Source organism: Apus apus, chromosome 23, assembly GCF_020740795.1.
Source record: "Apus apus isolate bApuApu2 chromosome 23, bApuApu2.pri.cur, whole genome shotgun sequence".
Lineage (NCBI taxonomy): Eukaryota > Metazoa > Chordata > Aves > Apodiformes > Apodidae > Apus > Apus apus.
Window position 1 is genome coordinate 2,691,400 of NC_067304.1, and position 26,390 is coordinate 2,717,789.

The following is a 26,390-nucleotide window of genomic DNA, read 5'->3' on the forward strand; positions in this document are numbered from 1 at the left end:
ACCTTTGGCATTCAGATCACCACCACCACCTTGGTGGTCTTCTGTAGTCCTGGAAGCTGTGCTCCTCAGGATCAGTCGTGGCTTCTGGAGCCACTAGACATGACCTGCAACTCCCCAGGCAAGTGGGACTGCAGGTCTTGTCCCTCCAGACACCAACTTCAAGGCATTTGAAGCTCACCTTGTTAGAGGCATCGATGAACTTCACCCCCTTGTAGGTGATGGACAGTATTATGGTTGGGATCTTCTTCATATGCTCTGTGGATTTCTTCAGAAACAAGAACATTCAGGTGACCAGTTGTGAATAAATGCTCCCTCCATCAGCCCCTCCCCAGCCCACAGGGACAGGGATCTGAAGCCACCCCAGTGACCACACTCCTTCTCCCACTGCACACCCCTTCCAACTGTGGGGAAAAGTGCTGGGGGATGAGTTGACCAGCAACAGCAGGCCAGCCTGTGATGTGGCTGGGGTCCCTGCCCTGCATGGGGGCAGCCTGCAGGGTTTGGGAAACCAAACTTCACTGAGATCCTCCCCATTCCTCTCTCCACACCACCCACCACAAGCTGTGAGTGAATCCCCCCCCATCCCCGTGGCCTCCCTACCCTCATTTTGGCACAGGCATCCTGTGTTGACTCTGTCCCTCGGAGGTCTTTGATCAACATGGAGCCCAAGTACTGTTTGGAAGAGGGAGAGGGATTCAGGCAGGAAACCTGCCAAGGCCAAGGCAATGCCACGGCCAGCAGATGCAGCTGGGGAGGGACAGGAAGGGTGACAACTCCACGCTCAACAACCTGACCCCAAAGCCTCTTCATCCTCACCACCCCCACAAGCCAAAAGCCACTTACGTTGGCCTCGTACCCGCAGGACTCGAAGATGAGCTTCTCTGGCTGGTGCTGCCAGTTTTGGACTGGGGCATATGGGGCAGCCAGGCTGGGGGGGCGCAGGGTCAGCTTGGACTCCCGACGATCCTCCTGGAAGGGAAGAAACATGGATGTGAAGCCACAACAGGGCAACCTGGATTGAAGCACGGATCCCAAGAGAGCTCTTTGGGTTGATGCAATTGAGGTTTGCAATGGTCAGATCCCAGAGGGGCTGGGAAGAGGCAGCTGCAGGAGACGGTGCTCATGGAAGTGTGAATCACCCATTTTCAAGGTGAGACTGAGGCAAAAATGAGCTGCTGGCTCTAATGCTTGAGGGAAGCTGTGCCTGATCAGCTCCCTGGCTCTCCATGCATCACCCTGACTCCTTGCTGGCTCCAGAGAGGGGGGAGCCTGCACTGAGCTGTGCAGAGGGGCACTCAGGACACCCAAAAGCAACCACTGACCTGTGCTTTGTAGCGCTCAGCTCTGCAGTAGGTAGAGACCTCGGTGCCATGGTCATGTTGCCTCTTCCCAGTGTCCCCAGAGGGCAGCAGGAGATCAGCAGATCTGCCTGTGCAGGAGTCGTTCTGGCTGAGGGGTGATGACGACTGGGACATCAAGTCCTGGCACTGGAACAAGCAGACAACACGAACACCAGGTCAGCCTGTGCCACAGCCATGCCCACCCCTCTCTCCCCTTTACAGTGTCTGACACAAAAATGAATGGAGTTACCAGGGTCAGCTCCTGCTCTGCAGGCTCCTGCCTCAAGGCCATCAATCCCACCATTTATTTTCTGCAGGATCCCCCTGATTTGCTCCAGGATGGTTTCAGGCAGCTCCACAGCCCTTTCTGCCTCTGATCCCAGGAGGGCTGAGCCACAGGCAGGGTGTTCACAGAGGAAAAGCCTCCTCTGAAGCACAAAGCAAAGCACCCAAAGCTGCTGCTGATCAGCCACCCCAGGAGAAAAGCCCTGGGAGCCCAGCATGGGGTCAGCCCAGCTGCCTGACAGCCTGGCTCTGACCACAGGCAGGACCTGCTGCCTGGATGTGCTGAGCAGCCCGGCAGGCAGAGCAGGAGCTGGCAGCTGCAGACCCACCAGTGCCACCCAACACCCTTGGCTTAATTTGCCATTGACATCCTTCCGTTCCCTGGAGCCAGGCCCTGGATCACACCAGCTGGAGCACCAGGAAATGCTGCAAATGGCCCATTCTCTTCCACAGCCTCCCCATCCAGCATATCAATCAGTTGCTGCTGCACCAAAGGACACCTCTCTCCCTCCAAAACCCTCAAGAGGATGTTTCAGTAAGATCCTCAGCTGGTTGCTGCTCATCTGGGCTTTTGTTGTCTGGAAAAGGAGGGGTTGTGCAGCGGGGTGAAGGTGCAGGGTTTGTATGTGGCTCCTGAGCAGCATGAACCCTCTCCTTTTTTGTAATATCATGGAATGGTTTGGGTTAGAAGGGACCTTAAAGACCATCCAGTCCCAACTCCCTGCATGGGCAGGGACACCTCCCACCAGCCCAGGCTGCTCCAAGCCCCATCCAACCTGCCCTTCAACACTGCCAGGGATGGGGCAGCCACAGCTTCCCTGGGCAACCTGTTCCAGGGTCTCACCACCCTCACAGCCAAGAATTTCTGCCCTGTATTCACACTTGAATCCCAGTTTCTAAAACATCCAGCATGAGCAAGCAGGGCCCAGCAAACCAACTCGTTTCAGCTACAATTGTTTAGGTTGAAAAGCCTTGGGAATTCAGGGCAAGAGGAAAGAGCTCTGCAGCAGGGTAAGATGTTTGGGATGGAGAAGCTCCAATCACTCCCAATTCCTGCTCCAGGAAGCTGATCTGCAAACACGGGGAGGAAGCAGCACGACCCACTTGCCCTCTGTGGCAGGTTGCCCTGCTCCCCAGCTCCCAGGTCAGCTGCAAGGTCGGTGGGTGCTGCCAAATCCCACTCTGAAATGTTGGATTTCAGGCTCCCCTCCCAGCCAGCCCTGATAAGGAAGGGCCTGACATCCAAAGGCTGCCACTCCCACAGCAAAAAACATCAACAGCCACAAATCACATCAAGTGCTATTTGGCAGTGAGAGCTCTAGAGAAGCCCAAACAGCCCAGGGAGACAGAGCTCAGGCTCCCAACGGGCACAATCCAACCACAGGACCCAGCTGCTTCCCAGCTCTCCAGCTGAGCCATGTCCCACTGCTGCTGGTGGGAGGGCTGCCTTACACCTGGCCATGGGACAAGGGGAAGAAAGCAGCTCCACATTCACCTTTTGAGCAGAAGTAGGAGTAGCACCTGCTACCCTCTTCAGTGCAGGCACCCCCCTCACATGGAGGCAGGCAACCAAAATCGATCCTGCAAGGGTTGAACATTATCTTCCCCCTGTGCAAGTATTTGCTGCTTGGGTTGCTGAGTTGCTAAGGTGAAAAGCTGAACAGCCACAAGATTCCTCCCAGCACTGATGTGTTCACACACTTGAGGTTTGTTTCACCCTGGGAAGATGGAGTTTGACCCAGAAGAAAGCTGAGACTTGGTGAACTCATCCACCACTTCAGCTAGAGCATGTCTGTCCAAACACACAGTGACACTGACTGTTGTGGGGCTCTGCTACAGCAGGGTTTGTACAGAACAACATCATATTTGTAATTTGTTTTTACTCTGCCCAAGTGCTCTAGATGCTCCAGCCAAGTCAGAGCCAGCTTGGCTGTCACTTTTCCCAAGATCTCCTTGACCAGGCTCAGAGTGGGAGTACTGGGATCTGCATCATCTCTAGCAGCAGCCAAGGTACATCCCTGGGAACTGTTTGACACAAAACACTCCCTCCTCTGCACAGCCAGATGTGCAGTTGCCTCAAAGCTTCAAGAACTTTCTTTCCAAACCACCAAGCCTCTCAGAACCACCAGTAACCCAAACTTCCAGGTCAAATCCATTTGTTTTAACAAGAAACAAGCCTTTTAGGTTTCACCCTTTCCTCTCTTTAAAAAGCAATGCCATTTTCAAGGATTGCTCACTATGCTTATTACTTTCAGTATTTCAAAGGATTTTTAACTTAAATATTGACATCATAGGGTTCTTTTTATTCCTTTTTTGTTATTGATTTTGCTTGGTAGAATTTTCTGTGCATTAAAACAACAGAGTAAGGCTGAAAGTGCCTCCCCCTCTGAGCCTGGATACTCATCTGGGGCCTGAGCTCTAAGTGAACATCCTCTACCGATCTCTGAGGCTCCCAGAGGTGATAGCTGCTAATCAGAAAGGGGATAATTATTCCTGACAGATCCGGGTTTACCTCTTAAAGGGAAGAAAGGGAAGGAAAGAAAGCACCCTGACCACTGCTGAGCACAGAGGAGCAGCAGGGCAGGGAGCACAAACTCACTCTCAGCTGCGAGAACCGCGGTGGCTTCGCTGGTGGCTCCTCGTAGGGTCTGTCTGCCAGGGAGGCAATGATCCTCTTCCGATGGCCCAGCAGGTTCACTTTCAACACCTGCAGGCAGAGACCACGGTCACTGTAGCTTTTCCTGCCCTCAGCAGGAGGCAAAACTTCCCCTTGGGGTAGAGACCTGTTCCCATGTGACACGGCTCCCTGCAAGTCACAGCCCCGGAGGGAATGTGGGCAGGGCTTTGCTGGTCCAGCAAGAGCAAAGCAACACTCACGTTTACTATTTCAAGCTCCCAGAGGTTTTTCACAGTGTCAATAGAGCTGTAGCCACTCGAGAGGAAGGACTGGGTGTAATCCTGCAGCCCCAAGGAGTCGAGCCAGGCAGGAACTGAAGGCTGGCTGTTCCCATCGCAGCCCAGGGGTTTCAACTGCAAAAATACAAGAAAGGGGTTAAAAGCCTTTTGGAGGATCCCAAGGCATTAAAAACAGTTTAAAGGCCATCATCATCTCCACTAGAAGCTTTACAGTAAAAAAATAAATCACTGTATAAACGCTAGATCACTTGGGATCAAGAGCAGAGGGAGGGACAGCCACCCTCTCCCCAGCACAGTCATCCCATCCACACAGCTTGGCCTCTCCTCCTCCCTATTCCCAAACCCCTTCCGATTGCCCCTGCAATCTCTCTGTGGGTCACAGGGACTGGCTTTGGTTTCCTCTGCTTTCACAGCTGTGCTGGGCAATGCCCTGTCCCTGCTTTCCCTGCAGGACATGGGTGCTGACCTTGGGGAGGGAGCGAGCAGCCTGGAGGAGCTTCCGACGGTGCTGCGGGTCAGTGATCCCAATGTCCCGGAGGTCCTGGTCTTCCATGACATTACAGCCCTGTGGTGACAGGAAGAAATGACATGGGAGCAGAGGGCAACAGAAGCCACATCAAGTGTGGGAGCAGAGACCACACGACCATCCTGACCTCACCTCCCAGCACGGCCCCATAGCAAGAGGAGGAGGATTCCACTTCAATCACTGTGGAACAAAGCTGCTCTCCACCACCCAAGTAATCCCCATCCCCACTCTGTGCATGGTGGCAGAGAAGGGGCATCCTGCTCTTCTCAGCCACCAGGGCCACAGAGAAATCCTAATTTCCTTCCACAAGAGCAGGTGACCTGGTGAAGGTCAGATTTCTCCTCCATCCCCTGGGCAGCGAGGCTCTGGTTGCCACATACCGCTCCATTAAAGCTCCCCCTTCCCCACACAGAGACCAGCCACAGGCAGGATGTGCTGATTTTACCCAACTTCTAAGAGCCTCCATCACAACCTGCTCCCTGCCCACACCCCTCATACCTGGGGAGAGCTCAGCAGGATGCCCAGACACATCTCCCCATGGCTGGAAGAGCCGCGCGGCTGTTGGACTGAGGGCTTCAGCTGGAGCCCCGACACCCCCCTTCCCTGGACCTGCCTCCCTCTGCTCTCAGGAGAGTCACAGCTGAAGGTCTGAGCTGACAGTGCTCTGCTGTTCCACATTTTGGTTTTGTAAGAGAAACCCAATTAAAACTGGCTGTCGGGCACTCGGCTGCTGCAAGGGCATCAGGCTGCGGGAGCAGCGGGCTGAGCAGCCAGGCCTTCAGGGGGGGAAGGTGAGGGAAGATGGCCAAGAATCCTCTTTAAAGGGCAGCAAATGCCTTATATTCCCACCCCACACTTTCTGTAGTGTTTCAGGACCCACCTTTTGCTAAGTACTCCCTGCTTTAAATGCAACAGCCCAAGGTGAAAGCAATGAGCTGCCGTCTGAGCCACCGACCCATCCCCAGCGTCCCCCAACAAGGGTGATGCTGCAAGGAGGGAGGAGCAGCCCTTCCCACTGCCCCCTCCACTCCCAGATCACAGAACCATAGAACTATTAAGGTTGGAAAAGACCTCTAAGATCACCAAGTCCAACCATCAACCCAACACCACCGTGCCCACTAAACCATGTCCTGAAATGCCAGGCCCACACATTTTTTTTAACACCTCCAAGGGATGGTGACTCCAAACGGATGGTGACTCCAAACTGGACAAGCCCACCTGCAGGCTGGGCAGCCTATGGGGGAGAGGTGGCCTTTGGCAATGGCTTTTCAGGAGTCACCAGATGCCTTTGATGGAGCCAGATGCAGCCAAGCACCACCCGCCCACACTGCTGGTAATGCCACTGGCCACTTTGCTCCTGACTCCTGTGGTTCGTGCCTGGTCTACAACAGCCCCAGGCCCAGGCAGTGTCACTCCTGCCACTTCCCAGCCTCGTGGGCTAACATGGGGTAGGATGGCACATGTCCCTCCAACCCTGACTGCTGCTCTTCCCTCCTGCCATAAGCCTCCACAGAAACAGAATTAACACCACAGATTAAGAGCTGCCCTCAGGGGCCAGACTGCAGAGAAACAATTACTTAGCAAATGATGGTGGCAAATTAAAGCAGCGGGTGACAGGGGAGCAGGGCCCTGCCCTGCAGACAGGCCCTGACCTCCAGCACCCACAGATCCTCTGCCTCCACCCTGTCCTGGCAGGGAAGGATCCCAGTGCCCTCAATTCCTGGCAGGCCCTGGATCTGGAGCAGCCAGTGGCAACACAAAAGCATTTGTCTGAGACTTGTTTAACCAGCAGCAAGAACCAGGACTGAAGACCCAGCAGATGAGGCTGGTTTGCTCCCCGTTTTCCCAAAGGTCAGTTTGTAGCAGCTGATCTCTGGCACCACTGCCAAGCTGGGAAGAGCCACTGCTTGAGAGGTCCCTGTGGGTGGGTGGCAGCTCTGCAGGGGCTCAGGGCCACAGGTACCTGCCCTGCCCCTCTTGGATGGCACCTGGATTGTCCTGCCAGGTGGAACCCCAGGGGCTCACCTGGGCAGTGATGCTGCACACAAAGCTCTGTGCCAGGATGTAGCTCTGGCACATAAGCTGTTCTGTGCACACCTTAACTGTACAAATTAAAGGAGAAGAAAAAAAAAAGGCTGTTTGCTGGTTGAAGGCTCCAAGGGTGCCCATTTGGTGCAAGAGCAGCAGCAAACTCTGCCTCCAGAGCAAACCCCCCAGGTGAATAAAGGAGGGGCTGCAGGCAGTGATAACACCAGCTTGTTAGAAGCAGCATCCCACCAAAAAAAAAGCATCCCTCCCCTTTCTTGCTCACAAATTGTGAGGCAAAGAGACAGATTTAATGTGCATTTCTGTATCAGCAGGAGATTGTGTGCTCAGCTCAGGGGAAGAGGGAAAGGATTAAAGGCAGCTTAACTCCCCTGACGTGCACCTTACCTGGCTTTGCACATACAGCTCAGCTGCAGGGCCTGCAGAGGGTCCTTGGGAGGCAGCATCTCTGCAAGGAATTAACCTCCTAGAGGGAGATGGGCTTTTATATTTTATAAATGGACAGAAGAAGGCTAGAGGAAGTGATGGGATTTCTCCTGGAGAGCAAAGCATTTCTGCCCTGCCTGGTGAGGCAAAGGGAAGCACAGGGAGGGAGGGACTGACTCACCCAAGTCCCCACAGCAGGTTAATGTCACACCTGAAACCTGCAGCTCTGACACCTTGGCCTGCTTTGCTCCCCCATCCTGCCCATCCTGGGGCTCTGCTTAATTCCTCTGGGATGAGCTAGGGCAGAATCACAGCAAACCCTTCACACACCAACCAGGAAGGCAAGAACAGTTCACAGCCAAATGAGCTGTGACAACGACCATGTACGATTTAAATGCATAACAATTAAACAAGCCTGCTGATCCTATTTACATTTTTACTCAAGCTTATTTTCCCATGTCGAGCCTCTTGGGTGCTAACCCACTGCAGCACAGCAATGCCTGGCTTCCAGACAAGGGGCTAGCAGCTCTCAGCCCCCCAGGCTGCCTGGTTTATCCTGACAGGGCCAAGCCCAAGGCAAGGCAAGAGGTGTCCTCCTACTTTTAGCATCTCAAATTTAAGGAAAACAGCTTGCTGCACAGCAAGGAGAGAAGCAAGTTAAATACTGTCAAAGCCTACAGCTTTCTCCAACACTCCTTATTTTTATGTGTCACATTAAATTCCCCCAGTGCCAGCCTGTATTCTCAGGGCACTTAACAAGTATAGACAAAGCACAGCAGCACGGAATAAATCATCACAGTCTATTGTGCAGGAGCCCATGCTTACAGAAACGTCCTTTAAACCCACCCAGATTTCATCTCCTTTGAAAAAAAATACAGATAATCTGCCACTAAAATAGATAATTAAATGCAAAGACACTGGAGATCTTTTAACCTTCGTCAGCGGAACAGATGAGCTGTTTAAAGCAGTAAACCTGTTTGCATTTGACACACTGCTCAGACAAAAGCCACAGGGTGGCCTGGGCCACTGGTTCCTGCCCTGCTCCCTGTTCCTGCAAAGCCACCGGGCTGCCCCACCAGCAGCTACTGACTTGGCACTAAAAGCCCCTTAAGCCAGGAGGGTTCTCAGCAACGGAGACCCAGCTGGGGTCTGCCACAGCTTTCCTCCTTCCCTGCCTCTCCCAGCACGTCTCCCTCACTTCCCACCTTCAGCCCCATCCTTCCCAACCTCTGAAAACCAGCTCCCACCAGGCCTGGGGCTGCTGAAGGGTCTTTGGGCTGCCCCTGAACCTGGAAAGAGTCTTTGCTGGCCTGAGGAGGGGACAACTACAGACACATCCACACTCAGCAGCTCAGGAGGAAAAGGGAACAAGGCCTTTGTCACCAAGATGAACTAAGGCTCTTGGTGACAAAGGGCTCCTCAAGGGGAGGCTGCTTTGACACAGGGCTGCAAAATTTCAGAACAACTGCTGCAAGGGGGAGCTTGGCTTTGATTTTTTAAGGCCATCCCAATACAGGCTTTTGTTTGCTTGTTTTTATCTTTTACTTGGGGTTTTTTTTGTTGTTGTTCTGGGTCTGTTTTGGTTTTTTAAACAAAGGTCCCCTTTGGTGCCGACACAGGTCAACAACCAGGCCACAAGATGCCATCTCCCAGGCCACAGGGTGTGGAGCAGCCCTGATAGCTTGACCCCAGGCTTGTGGTCACTGGCCCCTCTCTGGGTCCTCTGAGGACAGATTCAGCAAACACCTGAGGCAGGGGAGAGGAAAGCTCCCAGGGACTCCTCTGCTGCTGGCCTCTATGATCCTCCAGCAGCAGCCTCAGAAATGCCAATTAGAATCAACAAGACTTCCCAAAGATGTATTTCAGACTTCACTCCTTGTGACAAGTGCTTTTTACCTTGCACATTTCTCCTGGCTCAGGGCTTCACCCAAGTCAGAGCTCTCATTTCCATCCGTGCAGGGGGAGCTGGGAACATCCAAAGGCCTCATTTATCTTGACACCTCACATCCTTTTCTCCTTGTTTCCATCAGGAACTAGCCCACCACAAGTGGCTTGTTCAGGGTTTGATCCTAGAACACAGCCCCTTGTTTTAATCCAGATCTTAGTGCAGCACCACACACACGTTAATCAGTCTCAGTAAAAAAATACTGGGTGATTTTTTTTTTTTCCTAGAAGAGCTGTGATGATCCCTAAAAAAAAAATCCACCAGGAAGCAGAAGCTGAAATTGTTTTTTGTAGTGGTCACAGGAGCACAATCTTGCCCCTGAGCTTCAGCTGCAGACACATAGGTCAGATCAAGGAAGGGACTATTTCTCCAGTGCATCTACTGTGGGGTGAAATGCATCCCATGGAGGAGTCCTCTGCTCCCAATCCAAAGAGGCTGAATGTTCAGCCCAGCCACAGACATCTGAAATTAGGCAAGGTGAGTCCCACTCCCCAGCTCCCAACTGGCAGAGACTGGCTGCCAGACAGTCCAGAGGGCCTTTCATCCCCCAACCTGGCCTTCAGCTTGCTCAGAGCTGCACTGAGCTCCCTCTGTGGAAAGACACAAATACACACAACCACGAGGGCACCTCTGAACCCCATCTCTGCCCTCCATGTCCCCCCAAAGGACAGCAGAGATCTGTGACCCACGTCCTCACCTGGGCCACCCCAGGGAGCCCCGAAAGATGCTGCTGCAGCCAAACCCCCTGCAGAAACACAAGCTTTTAGAGCAAGGCTCTGCTTCAGTCATGCTTCACATCTTGCCCTGTAATTAAACAGCCTGCAAGGCTCCAGGTTTCTCATTAAAAGCAAAAAACAAACCCAACAAAAAAGCAGCAGAGTCAGAGAGTACACTGGAGGAAGGTAGCACTGTCCCCTCCTTCTCGTGAGGTGACCCCGAAGGCGAGCGTGCCAAAACCAGAGCTGCTGAAACCTGCCAGCCATCCCCCTCCAGCCAGGCACTCTGCAGGCACTTAACTACCCAATTTTCAGATGCTGCTTCTCACACAGAGCCTGGCTCAGGTCCATCCTCTCTTTCCAGCTAAGGAAAGGCCTGAGGCAAAGAAAGTTTCGTATAGGACACGCTGACTTATCCAGCCAGCACCGGAGCTTAATGAATCCCGACTGCCTCGCCACGCTCACGCTCACACCACCAGAGCTGCCTCTGCTACTAAACCTTGTCTTAAAGACAGTCGAGGGACTGCAGGGAAGACAAGGACCAGAATGTGTTTGCTATTAAAAGCAACAGATGCAAAACCCAAACACAGCTTTTCCAGACTACAAAAGGCTTCTGCAAACGAGTGTCGTCAGCTGCGTGAGCCGAAGCATCCAGTTTTTCTTAGATTAATGCACACAAAGCTCTTTTTCTTTTCCCCCTTGGTAAATTCAAGACAATTTGCATCTTGTCAAGGATTTTGCTGCCACTGCTGTTGTTTGACTTTGGGCAGTCAGAAGCCTGGGTGTGGGAGATGGAGATGCATCCAGTTCACCACAGACCCAGCCTAAACAGGGATAATATACAAGTCCTGAAAACAGGATACACCTTCCACACCACTTGGATTTCTCCTTTTCATGTGAAAAAAGGATCAAGAGCCCTCATTTTGGTCATCTAGGTACTGACTAGAGGCAGCTTTCAGGAACTTAATGCAAGCAGGCAGCTCAGGGCTTGCAGTCCAGAAGATAAGTGGCTCAGTTATGTGCCCAGCAAGGGACTTAGAGCCCTGCAAGGCTCTGCCTGAGCTCCCGGCTGGTCCTTCTGCCACACTTGGAAAAATCCACTGGGATTCATGGCCCCACAGCCCTGGGCAGCATCCTGAGGATAAGGGGAGGCAGAGAAATTCAGGAAGATGAACTACAGTGAAGGTATATAAGGAGGCAGCAGAGCCACGGCAGCGGGCAGTGAGCTCCCTGTCCCCAAATCCATTAGCAATTAATGCCAAAGTCCCTTCTTTGCCTGCAGGGTTTGGAGGTGGCACATTTGGCCTCATCCAGCCCTTTGGAGCTGTGTTCAGGATGGAGAATCAGCAGCCCAGCCCTCATTGCACAAGGGGCTGCATGGATCTGCACTTGAAGGAAAAAGCCCTGCTAATCTATTTTGTTCCACAGGACAAGAGCAGCTAATGCCTCGTTAATGGACTAATTTATCAGCTTATCCCAGAAACAAGCCTGTGTTCTCTCTGTATATCTGCATGGTGTGCACTTTGGGGGCTTTTCACTTGAGATCTTGGAGATAACACAGAGCATCACCCCTTTTTACAGGCAAAAAAAAAAAAAAGCTAAAACCTTCCAAAATCCAGCTTTGATTCCAGGCTGAAAACCTACAGCTCCTCCAGCCCTCCCTGACCACTCACAGAATCACAGGATGATAGAACATGCTGAGTTGGAAGGGCCCCACCAGGATCATCAAGTCCAACTCCTGCCCCTGTGCAGGGCACCCCAAGAATCACACCATCTGCTTGAGAGCATCATCCAGACACTTCTTGAACTCAGGCAGGCTTGGTGCTGTGACCACTTCCCTGGGGAGCTGGATCCAGTGCTCAACCAAACTTGCCCCAGCAGCTTCTTTACCTCCAAGCAGACTGCAGACCCCACAACAGGGACCTACACAACCCCATTCCAGAGCCAGGAGACCAGGAACTGATCTCACAAATATGTATTTAACTGGCCTCATGATCTGTGGGGTTTCACACCTTCCCTTAATGGTATCTGCAGTTGGAGATAGTTCAGTGGGAACTAGGAGAAAAGAAATCTTTGTTTAGTGAAGGACACAAGGAAGCCCCAGCTCCCCATATTGATTGTGGAATGGACTCCTAGACAAAACCCTACAATAAATCCTAGATTAGCACACAGCCACTTCATTTTTTTGTTTAATTTTCTTCCCCATGCAGACTGGCAGCATGACAATGGCAACGGAGGGAATCGGTCATGGTTGTCAAGTTCAGGCAATTTTATTGAGAGGGAAAAAAATTAACTGTTACTTTAATGGCTTTTTTAATGTTTATTGGGCCTGGAGCTACTAATGAATCACATGTAAGTATCCTCAAAATTGCCAGTTCTGATCCACTCACTCTGCTCCTAAAACCCACTGCAAATTTGCTGCTCTTCATGAAGTCCATTTCCATCATCTGAGGAGCTTCAGCACAGCCTCAACTCCCAGATCATTGCATGTCTCCCACCCTCACCATTCCCTTCCAGAAAAATCCCAAAAAAACACACCATGGTGGCCAAAGTCCAGTCCTTGTGAACCACCCAAGTAGCATCTGAAACCCACTGGAGAGCTGTCAAAAACAAATCCATTTCATTGTATGAATTGACTCCCACTCAGACACTTGGTAGGAACCCTCCCACAAGGGTCCAATTCTGCTCTTACAGGGTGTTCAACCAGGGCACCAAAATCAGTTTGGAGACCAAGGGAGAAATGCATTTCCAGGAGGTTGGCAGCAAAGATAAACAGCAGACAATACCATGTAATGTGGCTGATGTACTCCCTGCCTGTCATAAATACAAACCAAATTAATTTCAGGAATAAATCTGCCAGCCAGAGTGATAATCAGGCCAAAGAGATCCCCAAGTCTGATCAGCTGGAGGGTTGGTTGCCAGCACAGCTCAGTGTTACCAACATTTACTTCCAAACACATCAATTCACAGGCTCAGTCACCCAACACCACTGCAGGGCTGAGCTTTGGGAAGACCAAGCCCAGAACCAACCACTCAAGAGCTTCTATCTGGATGAGCAGAGTTGGCCTCAGCTCCAAGCCAAGCCCACCTGCCCAGGCACAAGCCACACACGGGGGCTCACCTGGGTCTATACTATTCTCCAAGGGCTGCAATCATGCCAAGTCTTCTCTTCAAGTCTTCACCAAGTGTAGAAGCAGTAAAAGCTTCTCTGGGGGATGTCTGATGGCTCTTCACTGAGTGCAAAGCACTAAATATCAGTTAAGTTTCCCCCAGATTACTACTGCAAAATAGTTAAGTTTTATATTTAGAATATCTCTATTTATTTAGAATTTCTATATTTATAATAGAAAAAAGCTCTGGGGCACACATGTTCTCAGAGCATGATCAAAGCATGGCTGCTGCCCCAGGGACTGGCAGCCATGAGCCAAGCTGGGTAGTTATGAAGTTCATCATGCAAAGCAGAGCAACAATTCACTGAGGACATCAGGAGATGCCCCGTGCTTCAGCACGACAGGTACGGGGAGAAAATGAAGATCGTGCAGATAAACTGAAAGGGGAGATTTAGGTTAGACAGCAGGAAGAAATTCTTCACCATGAAGGCACTGGAACAGGTTGCCCAGGGAAGCTGTGGCTGCTCCATCCCTGGAGGTGTTCAAGGGCAGGTTGGATGAGGCTTGTGCAGCCTTGTGTGGTGGGAGGTGTCCCTGCTCACAGCAGGGAGGTCGGAACCTGATGATCTTTAAGGTCCCTTCCAACCTTCACCATCCTATGATTTTATCATCAGCCAACAACCAAAACACAGGGGTTTGCAGGGTAAAGGAGACCCATCTCTGTGCTGGAAGAGGTGTCCTCAGCTCCAGCCTGGCAGACACATACTTCAGCTCTGCTCACCCCCCAACCCAACACATTTTTATGAACCATTTCCTTGCGCACACAGAGAGAGAAGAGAAAAAGCTCTTTCGTAACGAAGACCTCCACAGGCTAATCTAACGTGGCACTGAATTACATTTAATCAAATTAATGTCAGTACTCTAAATTATTCACGAACAACCCTGTTCTTCCAGTGCCATTGTGTTTCTACCACTTCTTCCCAATTACAAGAAAAATAGGAAAAACAACCACCCCAGAGGAGCCCACGGCACTACGCGAGAACAGATTTCCGTTCCTGACGCTGTCTCATTGAATCAGCATTAGCTGCTTTCCTCACACTCCATGGGAATCCAGGCTTGAACAATAAAAAAAAAAAAAGAAAGCAATAAAGAAATGGTTTATGTTCTGTTTTACCTGCTTGTTTGTGAATCGAAATATCTTTGGATGGAATAAAAAGCTGAGCTACAGAATAATGGTACGGCTGCCAGAGCACGCGAGGTCTGCCCTTCTCGGATGTCTGGGGTAGCAGCAAATGTTCAGCCCTCCAAGGGAAGGGAAAAGCTTTTGCAAGGATCTCAGACACATTTAGGGGATCTGTGGGATCACAAAATACTGCAGGGGGGGCACAGGTAATGCCATTTCCTGGCCCTCTCCTGTGGGGAAATTCCAGCATGAATTACTGCAATTCCTTCTTAGTACACCAGCCAGGTCCCAGCTCCCCAAACCCATCGGAGCCCCGGCCTGGACTCTTCCTCCAGGCCATTCCTGCCTTTTCCACAGAGCACTGGAATGCATTGTGCACCTCGTGGTCCAAAACCAGTATCCCTTGGACCTCCCAAAGGGAGCATCTGCTGCGGATACACTGGTGATGGCAGGAGACACAATGGGACAGAGTTCCAGGAGCAGCCGAGTCCCTCTTGTCCCATATTCTTGTGACATTTTCCTACTCTTACAGCTCCCCCAGCTCGTTACCAGCCAAGGACAATTAAGTCGATTTATAGCACATTTTTATGAAGGACACTGCTCACTCATTGCCACGGTTTGGTGATCTGCCCTTTTCCTTCCCTCCTCTGGTGAAGGATGAGGCAATGGGTCTCCTGAAGCCCCGGGCAGACACGAGGGCTGCATTCCTCCACGTGGGAGGCAGCAGGGCTGGCTCCTGTCGGGTGCTGGGGCACTCTTGGTTCATTACAACTGTGAACACTTGGTGTGCAGTTCTGCTGAGGGTTTTATTCTACTTGCAAAGTTCAATTTTTACTAAGTCAAGGACAGCACAGCCCCTGCCAGCAAGACTCAGCTAGAACTTCAACTCACTTCTGTTTACACATCACACAAATAAACCTTTCCCCTCTAACCAAAGAATTCCAGTGGGCTGTGAAGCAGAGAAGGAGAATTTGAAATTTTATCTCCATTTTAGTGTTGTTTTTTTTTCTCCAATCCCCAGCTGGCTGAACAGGCTGTGCTTGAAATTAAAGCCCCACATGGAAAGCAGAAGTTGAGTGTCACAGTCTGACTGCCCCGAGCCAGCAGGGCTGGCAGTGAAGGTCACCCAGTGCCAACGGAAAGGATGAGCCAAAGGATCCTCTCCCATGGACAGCAGGGTCATGCTGGGGAGCAACAGCAATCAGGGAAAGCCTCTTTCCTAGCATTTTCTACAAACACAACAACAAAGCTATGTAGGCAACTTCAAGGGAATTTAAGAATTTCACCAGACACAAAAACGTGGCTCAAAATGCAGATACTAGTGTCTGGAAAGAGAACTCAGTATTTTAGAAGACTGAGCTGCTTAAATCATAGAATCCCTGGTTTGGGTTAGAAGGGACCTTCAAGATCATCTAGTTCCACATCCCTGCATGGGCAGGGACACCTCCCACCAGCCCAGGTTGCTCCAAGCCCCATCCAACCTGCCCTTCAACACTTCCAGGGATGGGGCAGCCACAACCTCCCTAAAACCCAGATTTTAGAGCCCCTTTCTTCCCTCAACCCAGCCAAAAGATTACACACAACCTGAAATAAACCTTGACTTCAGTCTCTTCCCAGGGAAACACACATGGGCAAATAAGCTTTAAAGTCACGTCAAGCTGATGTTTAAATAATCCTGCTGATTTGTGGTAGCAACATCCACCCCTGAGTCAACACTCCACCAAGATCCTCTGAACTAGTCAGAAACATCCTTGGGTTAGCATTTGCCTGTGGAACTGCTCAGCTCACCGAGATGCTCTCGTGGGCTGTATCAAATGCTGCAGCTTTTTGTTTTCTTCTGCAGGTTTAATTTGAATTTCACACCATGGACACAACCATACAGGTGCTTTCAGTGCTGGAACAGAGCAACACAGCAGAAAGGCCAGGGCTGCCAAGCCAGCCCAGCTGCAGCATCCCAGCCCAGGAGCTGTGTCCAGGCAGGGTGACAGTCACTGCATTCAGGCACCAACACTTGTGATTCCTTCCCCTTCATGGTTCTGTCAACTAGTTCTTCCTTGATAAACAACCCACAACCCCACAAAATCCTCTGCAAGTTCCCAAAGTGAGAATATTCCCAACAAGCCCTGGCTGACAAGGCTCAGAACCAACCGGGCTACAAGTAATACTTTATTATTTCTCCTGAATTCCTCCAAAAAAGAAAGAGCACTACTAGGGATACACACATGTGAGGACATAACATCTCCAACCCTGTCTTTTCAATGCAAACCTGTGCAAATTGCAGGTCTCCAAAGTCTCTTTCAGCTGCCAGTGCTGCCTGTTAAAGGGTAGAGGAGACCCCAGGGGAGGGAGCAGGATTATTCCCCTCCTGCTCCCTGGTTCTCCTCGGTGCTGCTGGAGATGCAGCTTGCTCAGAGCTACCACTGGAGAGCACAGCTCCTCACCTTAGAAGGGATCTCTGGATTCCGGAACGGAATGCAATTCTTAATCCTGGAAACAATACATGTTTCTGCCTTCAAAAGTTAACATCTAATTAAGAAGTCCCATATATTTACAGAGCACTTTTCAAAGTCACTTGACCAGACTGTGCAAATGAATCATGTCCCTTGTCTGGGGGGGCTTTTGTAACACAAGGTGGAAATTATCTCAAGAACCAAATGGAAACACAAGGGAAATTAGGAATTCCTGAAACCAGGACTGGCTAAAGAATGAGCTCCTAGAGCACTGTTTCTGCCCCCTCCAGTTTTTTCTCTTACCAACCCTGTACTACCCACTGGGGAGAAGGTACATTTTAAACACCTATTTTTCCTTGATTTCCCCCAGTTCCCACTGCAGTTACAGGACATGCTCTTTGTTAGACTGTTTTCTTCATCCTGCTGTAAGTTGTCACCTTCCACACACTGAGTGTTCTCCATAAGGACACTGTCTTCCAGCTGTACCCTGACTACACATCTCATGGTTTGTTCTCTCAAGTCTTTACTTGCCTGCCCAAGGTACCAGCTCCTTGTTTGCCCACAAACAGGCACCCAGGGACTCCAGCAGCAAAGGGAGCAGCCACATCCTCAGCTCTGGAAAACCCCACAGCACTGTATGCAGGGAGTAACGCAGTGAGGAATCTCACACAGAAAACAAGAGTGTTTCTGCATTGAAAGACACCAACTTCTTAATTTTTGCTGCTAAAACTTAATTAGCCCCATAGCCCATCTGGCAATTTGCAAACCATTACCCAGTGTTCTTTGGACCTTGAGATATTTAACATAACGAGGCCCTAACAGAGACTAATCCTCTCACAGAAACCATTTAACTCCAGGAAAAAATACCACTTAGTTTGAAATATTCTGTTAGTGACTGAAGGTGGTTGTTAATCAATAAATTGTTGGGTAAAACAGAAAAGGGATGGCCAGCCTGCCATGCCAGGAGCCAAGCAGCCACCTCTTTCCAGGACTGACCAGCCTCAGTGTTCTCTACAACATAAATAATTCATCTGAGAACATAAAAATCACTAAGAAAAACAAATTAACTGCTTGTTCCTCATTTGTACTGTACCTGAAGGTTTTACTCCTACATCAGATGCTAAAGGCAAGTAAAACCTCAGAGGAAAAGATTCTTAATAATTGAACTTTTATGCTGGACTGACTGTATTAGCTTGAAGTTCCCAGGAATTGGACGGAAGGATTTAAAGTCAGTCTTGGCATGGGTGCCAGAGTCAACTTCCCAGGAACAGGGATAAGCAGCAAAACAGGAATCAGAAACGGTTTGCAGGAAACCTTTGTTAAATTATTCAACCTTTTAAAATGGAGAGGAATGAGTAAGGAGAGTCTCTCATCTCCCGACACCAGCAGAAGCTGATTTCCTAGGCTGGGAGCAGTGACCCAGCATTGGATGGAGAACATTATCATCCACCCGTGATTCAAAAGTGACTCCTACCACATCCACCTTCAAATCACATTATGAGACCACGCACGAGAAGCCTTTGCTTTCATCTCATGAATGACAAAACTCTGCACCAGGCAGTTTGCAGCGAAGTGTTGCTATTTACTGCAGGTAAGTACAGGCAATAAAAATTCCTGCTTCTGAGCCACCAGCTCCTGCCTCTCTAGGGACAAGTGGAAAGTTAATTTCCTTCATTATTAAACTTCTGTGCTGGGAGAGGTCTGGCACCACACCTGTCAGGCAGGGCCAGCCAGACTAAAGGCTTTTATCTGCTAACTGCTGGAGTGAGAGCAGCCTACTGACACCACAAAGGTCAAAGATCCATCAGCAGAGGATCCCAAGCAGGGATCTAGGAGGTATTATTTCATTCCAGTTCATTGTACCATCTCCAGAGCATCCCAGAGCTTGAATCAGAGCACCCCAGGGTGCGGGGGATGCTGAAACCTCACAGAGCTGAAGGCACCTGCCTGAAGCACAGCAGTCTCAGGGTCCATCAGAGGGTTGGGACCAGGTGGGTGGGACACTGAAGGGCTGGAGCCCTCTGAGGGCACCCAAGGCTTCTACAGGGGCAACTCAACCCAAAATTCCCCCAGGGAAGAGGGAAGGTGCCACACACAGCTGTAGAAGCAGCGTGTGGTAGAGGCAGAAGGGTGTGTGGTGAGACCATCGCCTGTCACTGGCAGCTCCTCTGCTGAAGGAGCACAAAGCACAGCAAGACCCAGCTCCAGGGGAGTGCTGGCCCTGCCAGGGGAAGGAGGGACAAGGAGATAAGTTCCTTGTCATGGAGACCAGAAGAGATGACTGGATATTGGCACATTATTCAGCTTACAGGGGTGCTTGGAGATCCCATGACTTTTCTCCTGCTGCTCAGGTCATTTTTTAAAAGCATGAATTTCCTCCTGCCTTTAGGGACATGGCTCAGGAGTGGCCTTGGCAGTACTGGATTAACACTTGGACGTGATGATCTGAAAGGTCTTTTCCAATCAAAATGATTCTATGATTCCTTAAGTACCCCATGATACTGTGCATCTCCCTGCTCCATCCTGTGTTCCCTTCTCCCCCAGCTGTCCCCCACGTCCCCTCACCACGCTCAGATGGTCCCTGTGCTTCCCAAGCCCCCTCCACCCAGCTCACAGCACAGCTCCCGAGAACACAACCTCCTGGGACCACCTCTCCACACCATCCACAGTACCAAAGGGATGTCCCCACTCCCTTTCCCAGGCAGGATATTACATTAACCCAAATGACTTCTCCAAAAGTTTAACATCCATTTCTAGAAATTCTTTCTTTGCAAAACTTGGGAGCCCACACTCAGAAAGCATTTCTTTGAGCCGTGCAGGAAGAGCCCTTCCCACAGCACCAAGATGTTCTGTCTTTACACTTCACTGTTCCACATGAATTCTCAGATTTTTACACCATGCAGCTCGAAGTTTCTCATTAAAAAACCCCTCCACATGAAGCACTACCACCTTGTCATCATTAGGTTTCAGAGCCAACGGTGTCAAAGCAATTAGGTACAGCTCATTAACATCCTGCCTGCATGCTTAGATTAAGGATCCTTCCAACAAGAGGTCCAGCACCTCCTTCATGGTCCTGAACACAGACAACTCAGGGATTTTTCCAAAATACTAGTGACCTGCAGCTCCCATTTCTGGAGTAAACTGGATCATAAAGACTTCGGGTGAAAAAACTCCAAACATCTGAATTAAATATGAAGATGAATGACCCGACACAACCCTCATTTCCTCCTTTTATCCAACCTACACACCCCCAAGACCGTTCTGCTGGGCTGCAGACCCAGACCTGCTCCGGAGCTGACGTGGGGCATCGATAACCGGTCAAGATTTGGCCAAGAGGTTTGTTAGAGCCCGTGGGTGCCAGGCAGAGACTTACCAGGAAGCGGACATCATCAAAGCCGTTCAGAAGCAGTTTACTCTCGTACTGCTGCAGGCCAATGGACTCCAGCCACTCCCCAACACTCTGCTCCAGCATCCGTGAACCTGACGAGAGAGGAATCGGCAGACGCTTGAACAGGGAGAACCCGTTAAGGCGGTAGCAGCGGCACTCTGAGGAGGACAGATGGCATTGCCACATCATAGTCATTACCATCAAGAAACTCAAAAAATTATGCTCAGAGTACAACAAATCAGCTGGCAGACAATTCCTCTGGTGAGCACAGACCATGGACAAGCAGCTTCCAGCGCCTCCACGGGCTCCGGGTTTAATTTGTATCCCAGTTAACACTCAGGAAAAGAAACACCTGGCCCGGGCCAACTGTTCAGGAGCCCTCCTGGGACCTTGACATCACATGCACTGCGTGGGGGCTCGGGTGAGATCCTTGCCAGGCAAACACATGAAGCCCAACCCCACGGGGATGCGGATCCACTCCTTGGCTGGGCTGACGGGGGAGGGAGGAGGGCAGCAAACTTCCCCCCACAGCATTCCCAGCCAGTCGCAGGGGTGAGGGAACGGAGCGGAGCTGCTCACCAACCCCCAGAGCTGTTCAGGTCCTCTGGTCCATGCAGCTTCGGATGCACCACCCTGTGCACCTGAGCCACAAAGCAGCTAGAGAGAAAACACATCTTCATGCAGCCGAGACACAGAACAGACACGACGGACTCCGAGAAAAGCAGCAGAAGCCAGACTAGAGCAGCTGTCCACAGGAAGACATGCAAGACAAAGAAAGCACACAAACTGCAGCAGAGGAAAAGAAGGGCTTATACTTTTTTTCCCCAAGCAGTCCTGAAAGAGGCAAACCATGGTAAGGGCTTTTTCTTGCCGTTATGGTGTTAAGAGGAGCGGAGGTGTGAGTGACCCTGAGCACCAGCTGGAGGGTCCTGGCACTGGCAGGTCACCAGCTCTCTGGACACTCGGCATTTCCGCGCGTTCCCAGGACCGGGCTGGCCGCACCGGGGAGGTTAACAGCACTGCTGCACGGGGTGACAGCAAGAGGGACACAGCAACCAGCACGGTTTTCACCCAGCACATTCAGTCCTGCCAGGTGTTCGATGCATGCTTCTATTTGCCCTTCTTTCATTTTCTTCAGCTAAGCATCAGAGCCCCTCACTCAAGCAGGGAGCAGCTCTGGAGAAGGAGGCATTTCAGTTCCTTGCTTCCCAACCATGTCAAAACAAAAAGAAAGCAAATGCAAGCACACTCTCCTCTTCCTGCAGCAGCTCAAGTCCAAGACATGCCCTGGCACCTCCTCTCAGCCTCTGATAAATGAGATTCTTCCCAACACTCTACAGAAGCTATGCAGACAAGCTTTCCCTTCCCTCACTCCTGGGAAGACAGTCCAGTGACTTGTTACTCTCCTCTAGAAAAACTTGAGACCTTTAAATATGACAAAAAAAAGTTCAGAGATCTCTTCATCAGGGAATTTGCTATGCAGGAGAGGCAGAATTTTCCAGGCTTCTCAGCACATCTGCTTCAAGGGTATATGCAAATAAAAAGATGATCAGGAAAAGCAAGTTTGCTTTCTGTGAACCTTCAGGTCAGCTGAAGCTGTGTGGTCCCTTCCAAGCCATCCTGCCCACCCCTGCCCCAGCTGCAATGGCTGCACAATGCAGAGCTCCCAGTGCTGTCTGGAAATTCTTGGGATGAGGGATCCTGCTGCTGGGGTCCACGGGAGAGCTCCTCTGCCAGGCGAGTCCGACAGAGCCGGCCGGTCTTTCCAGCACACACTGCAGCCCAGGAAGCGCAGAGATCACAAAAGGTTTCTACCTCCCTCCCCTAACACAGCCTTGTGCGGATGGGCAGCATCTAAACCTGGAATTTATGCACCCAGCTCCCTCTCTCCCGGGCTCTCCATCCCTGCATCCATCTATCCATCCATCCTTCCCTGCCGATCCTTGCCGGCAGCCGCGCCCCCGCAGTCCCGTGTCCTTGCCGAGCGCTGCGGCGCTGGGGGCTTTGTCTGCAGGCAGCGAGCTCCACGCTCCCCGTTCCACTCTCAGCCCTGTCTCCTGCTCTCACACTGCCTGTTCCCTCCCTTCCCTTCATCCTCTTACCCCTCCCAGCTTTTCCATCCACTGTCGGCAGCAGAAGCCGCAGGAGAGGGGAGGGAGACACGGCAGCTCCGTAACTCACTAGTGGAAACCACTGACTTCTCAATATTCACTCCATGATGGGCTAACACTGCTAGACTTTAAAAAAAATTATCTTGCAGGTCTGCTTTGACAGTTCCGAGTGATTTGTGGCTGGCTTGGAATTAATTTATCAAGAGAGAGGTGAGGAAACTGCTTGCTGCCTACTACTGCGTTTCTGGAAGCAGTCGGGGTATTGGCAGGGGGAATGAAACCACAGCAGTTCCTTCCTCTGAGCTCCTGAATTTCCTTTTAAAATAGTCTTTACTCTACCCAGCCTTTTGTACTCTCATAAATGTACTTCTGCTTTTAAAGGGGAAACCTACAGTGGCACCAAGTGCTGCATTTCTGGTTTTAAAATCACTTCACATCAAGAGAAAATGAAAGGGGGTTTATTTGGAGGGAAGGGAATGAAGAGGTTTACTTTAAAAGATGCCTCAAAACATCCCAGCCTAAAAATAAGGAAGTCTTGTAAAAATACTCTTGACATTTACACATTATGAGGATGACAAGGAAGCAAATTAATTCCAACCACTGTGCCCCCCAGCAAGAGCCTGATCACAACTTCTGATGAAAACAAACTCATAATTCTCAGGTCCATCCTTCTCCTTATGTTCCGCATTTTAGGATTCCTACCTTTAAGTGGTCTGCAGATGGCAGAGCAGGAAACAGTCAGAGTATAGTTAGAAATAATTACAGAGTATTTAAAAGTTGCAAAAAAAGCAAGCCAAGTGATTCAGCTCCTCCTGCAAGACATTTTTCAAGTAACACAACATGCTTCAAAGAAAGGAGGAAAGGGAGAGGGCTGCCCAAGGCTCAGAAAGGTCCTTCTACAAGTTACTGTTTCAATAATGACCTTCAGTGCAAAGTTTGAGTCTGTTTGGAGCAAGAAATAAGTACATGGGTCATGCTGGACAAAAAGCATCACCCTGTTTGCTCCTGGAAACTGAGAATAGTTTGACATGACCCGGTGTGGCCTGAAGAGAGTGAACCAAGCTTCACCTGGAAGAAAAGTCCAAGCAAGGGTTGATGAAACCACTGTCTAGGCACAAAGTGAGCAGCAAGCAGGACAACCAAGGCAGGCAGGTGTTGCCACAGTTGGGGACAATCATCAGCTGAGCACCCTTAAATCCACTGAGGGGCCATAAACTCAGGCAGTGCATTAGGCAAGATGGATAGGCAAGGAGAATGCAGTCATTAATGCCATCTGATGCAGGAAATACTGCAGCACCCCACTTTCCTGGAACAAGGATCGATGAGCCAAATGCAGATTGCTAAGAAATTTCTCCCTCTTTTGTCAAGTGAAACACCAGGCACATTCCTCATGTCTCAAGTTAACTGCAGAGTTAACTCACCAAGCCCCAAGTGCTCTCCCTGTCCAATGCTGCATGTCTCCTGCCTGCATCCAGCTGGTTTATTGAGCAGAGACCACTCCTCTGGTTTTGGGGAAGGAAACACTGCCTGGCAGTAACTGGAACCCAGGGAGTGTTGAAGGGCAGGTTGGATGGGGCTTGGAGCAACCTGGGCTGGTGGGAGGTGTCCCTGCCCATGCAGGGGGTTGGAAGGGAACTCAAGGTATAGGCAGGAGGAAATAATTAAATGGTTTGGGTTGGGAGGGACCTTCAAGATCATCTAGTTCTATATCATTCCGTCCTCAGAATACATTTGGAAGATTTTGTTACCAGCTCTACCAGGAGACGAGAGGGTTGAACCTGTTGGCCAAGAAACATATTCTAGCTCTAAATTCTACAAAGATAGCAGGATGCACCTAATGATCTCATCATCCAGGGGCCTCAGAAGTTTAGGGTGCTCATCCATAACACCACAGCAAGTTTTCTTATCTCTTTTTAGGGAGGAAAGCTTGATGGTCCAGAAACCAGCTACCCGCTCAAACGTGTATGGGAGGTCTGGGGCATGGCAGGGACTGAAACCAAGTGTCTCAGGGCCTGGGCTTGTTCCAGTGTGACTCCAAGGGTCCCAGCTTTTCCCAGAGTCACTTTTATGCAATAACTGCTTGAATCAACAGATTCCAAACATACTTATCACTTCACTAACTGCACAGATGAAAATAAATTTTACCTTTGCAGGCAAATTAGGAATTCCAGACACCAAACTAGTCAGGAGCCCTCATACCCTCAAAGTCCGTCTATTTTTGAGGATGTGAGAGCATTTGGAAAGATCTCTGCAGCTCCTTGCACATTTCTGGTATGATCTGAAGTGTTAAAACAGCCCTAGTGAAGTCACAGGATCAGAGTGGTCGGGGTTGGAAGGCACCTCTGGAGATCATCTAGTCCAACCCCCCTGATAGAGCAGGGTCACCCAGAGCAGATCACACAGGAACATGTTCAGGCAGGTTTGGAATGTCTCGAGGGAAGAAGACTCCACAATCTCTCTGGGCAGCCTGTTCCAGGGCTCTGTTACTCTCACAGTAGTTTTTCTTCTGTTTAGCTTGAACCTCCTGTGCTCCAGGTGGTGCCCATTGCCCTCAGTCCGGTCCTGAGGAGCAAAAGCTGACTCTGCTAGAAAGCCAAGGCACAAGGGTGCAGACACCCCAGAACAGCACCCATCCTCACAGCAAGGGGCTGGCAGAGCTCTCCATGCTCCCTGGTGAGCTGTACTCCCAGGGAAGGAGGGAGAAACAGGGAACATGTAACAGCAGCTGATCTGAGAGATTCCAAACCCAGCAGAACACAGCACAGCCCTCAGGAAAACACCCAGCACCAGGACAAGGCAGCTCCTGGGTCTGCCTGCTCCCACAGCCCGGTGTCCATTTTGCTGAGAACTCCCAGCACAACGGCAGCTCTTGCTGATGGGCTGGCTCCTCCTCCTCTTCCTCCTCTCCCTCCATGTTAGACCTTTTCACTGAGGATATCGATCCATCCATCACCCACTGCCACGGCCGGGCTGGGGAGGGGCGGGCTTGTCACAAAGCAGGATGCTCAGCAGTTGCCATTGCATCAGCCCAAAAACCACACATCTGACCCCAGAAAACCCCAGTCAGTACACAGGAGCTAGGGCAGGTTAAATTCCCACTGGGAATGCCTGGTGGATTCCTTCTCACCAATGCAAAAATCCCAGTGGCAAATGGATATGAGAGCAGCTTTGTTAGGGCCAGCGGGAGCTGCGTGTGCGGATCCACGTTAGCATCTCCCTGGGAGCAGACACTGCCCACCCGGAGCAGTTCAGCTGCAGCAGTTTGGAGGTGAAGGATTTAAAAGGAGAGAATCCCTCGTGGTGGCAGCTCTCCAGCATTCTCCATCATGCTGCAGTGAAAGCAAAGAAGCTCTTGAGTTTTTTGGTTTTGTTCCCGATTTAAAGGCATGGATGCCTGAAGTAGAAGGGGGAAGCACCTCTCCTGCAAGCAGCCCTGTTCAGGGGATATGGATTCCCACAGGAATACTCAAGCCCAGCACCACCCAGGCTGAGGAACAGGGCAGATGAACCACCTCCAAAGGGCACAGCCACCCTGACCTGCAACTGGGATCACCCCAGTCCTGCTCCCAGCACGGCCGCTGCCCTAACAGAAGTGGCTGGGGAGGACAATCCTTCCCCTCTCCAGAATTCCAAGAGGCACCAGGAGAGAGCTGTATCCCTGAATCACAGAATCATCAGGGTTGGAAAGGACCTCTAAGGTCACCGAGTCCAACCATCAACACATAAAAAAACCCCAAGCAAACACAACCAACCACACAGACTCCACCAAAAAACCACCACAAAAACCCCACAACCTCAGCCACTAGACCGTGCCCTGAAGTGCCACATCTACATGTTTCTTGAATACCTCCAAGGATGGTGACTCCACCACCTCCTTGGGCAGCTGTTCCTGTTCCTGACCACTCTTCCAGTATAGCAGCTCTTCCTAATATCCCATCTAAACCTCCC

At 50.8% G+C, this 26,390-nt stretch overlaps 1 protein-coding gene across 5 annotated transcripts in view; it reads right to left on the reverse strand.

Moving 5' to 3' along the window:
• The window catches only part of ANKS1A (ankyrin repeat and sterile alpha motif domain containing 1A), a 108,662-nt gene that overhangs the window by 8,746 nt on the left and 73,526 nt on the right, over nucleotides 1-26,390 (reverse strand). For all 5 annotated transcript variants that reach the window (XM_051639164.1, XM_051639162.1, XM_051639163.1 and 2 more), the window contains 8 exons: nucleotides 20,317-20,423; nucleotides 5,008-5,106; nucleotides 4,503-4,655; nucleotides 4,225-4,332; nucleotides 1,323-1,487; nucleotides 844-969; nucleotides 601-672; nucleotides 179-265 (listed from right to left, as the gene is read on the reverse strand). In XM_051639164.1, the coding sequence (XP_051495124.1) occupies nucleotides 179-265; nucleotides 601-672; nucleotides 844-969; nucleotides 1,323-1,487; nucleotides 4,225-4,332; nucleotides 4,503-4,655; nucleotides 5,008-5,106; nucleotides 20,317-20,423 (917 nt within the window). The remainder of the gene's footprint in view (nucleotides 1-178; nucleotides 266-600; nucleotides 673-843; nucleotides 970-1,322; nucleotides 1,488-4,224; nucleotides 4,333-4,502; nucleotides 4,656-5,007; nucleotides 5,107-20,316; nucleotides 20,424-26,390) is intronic.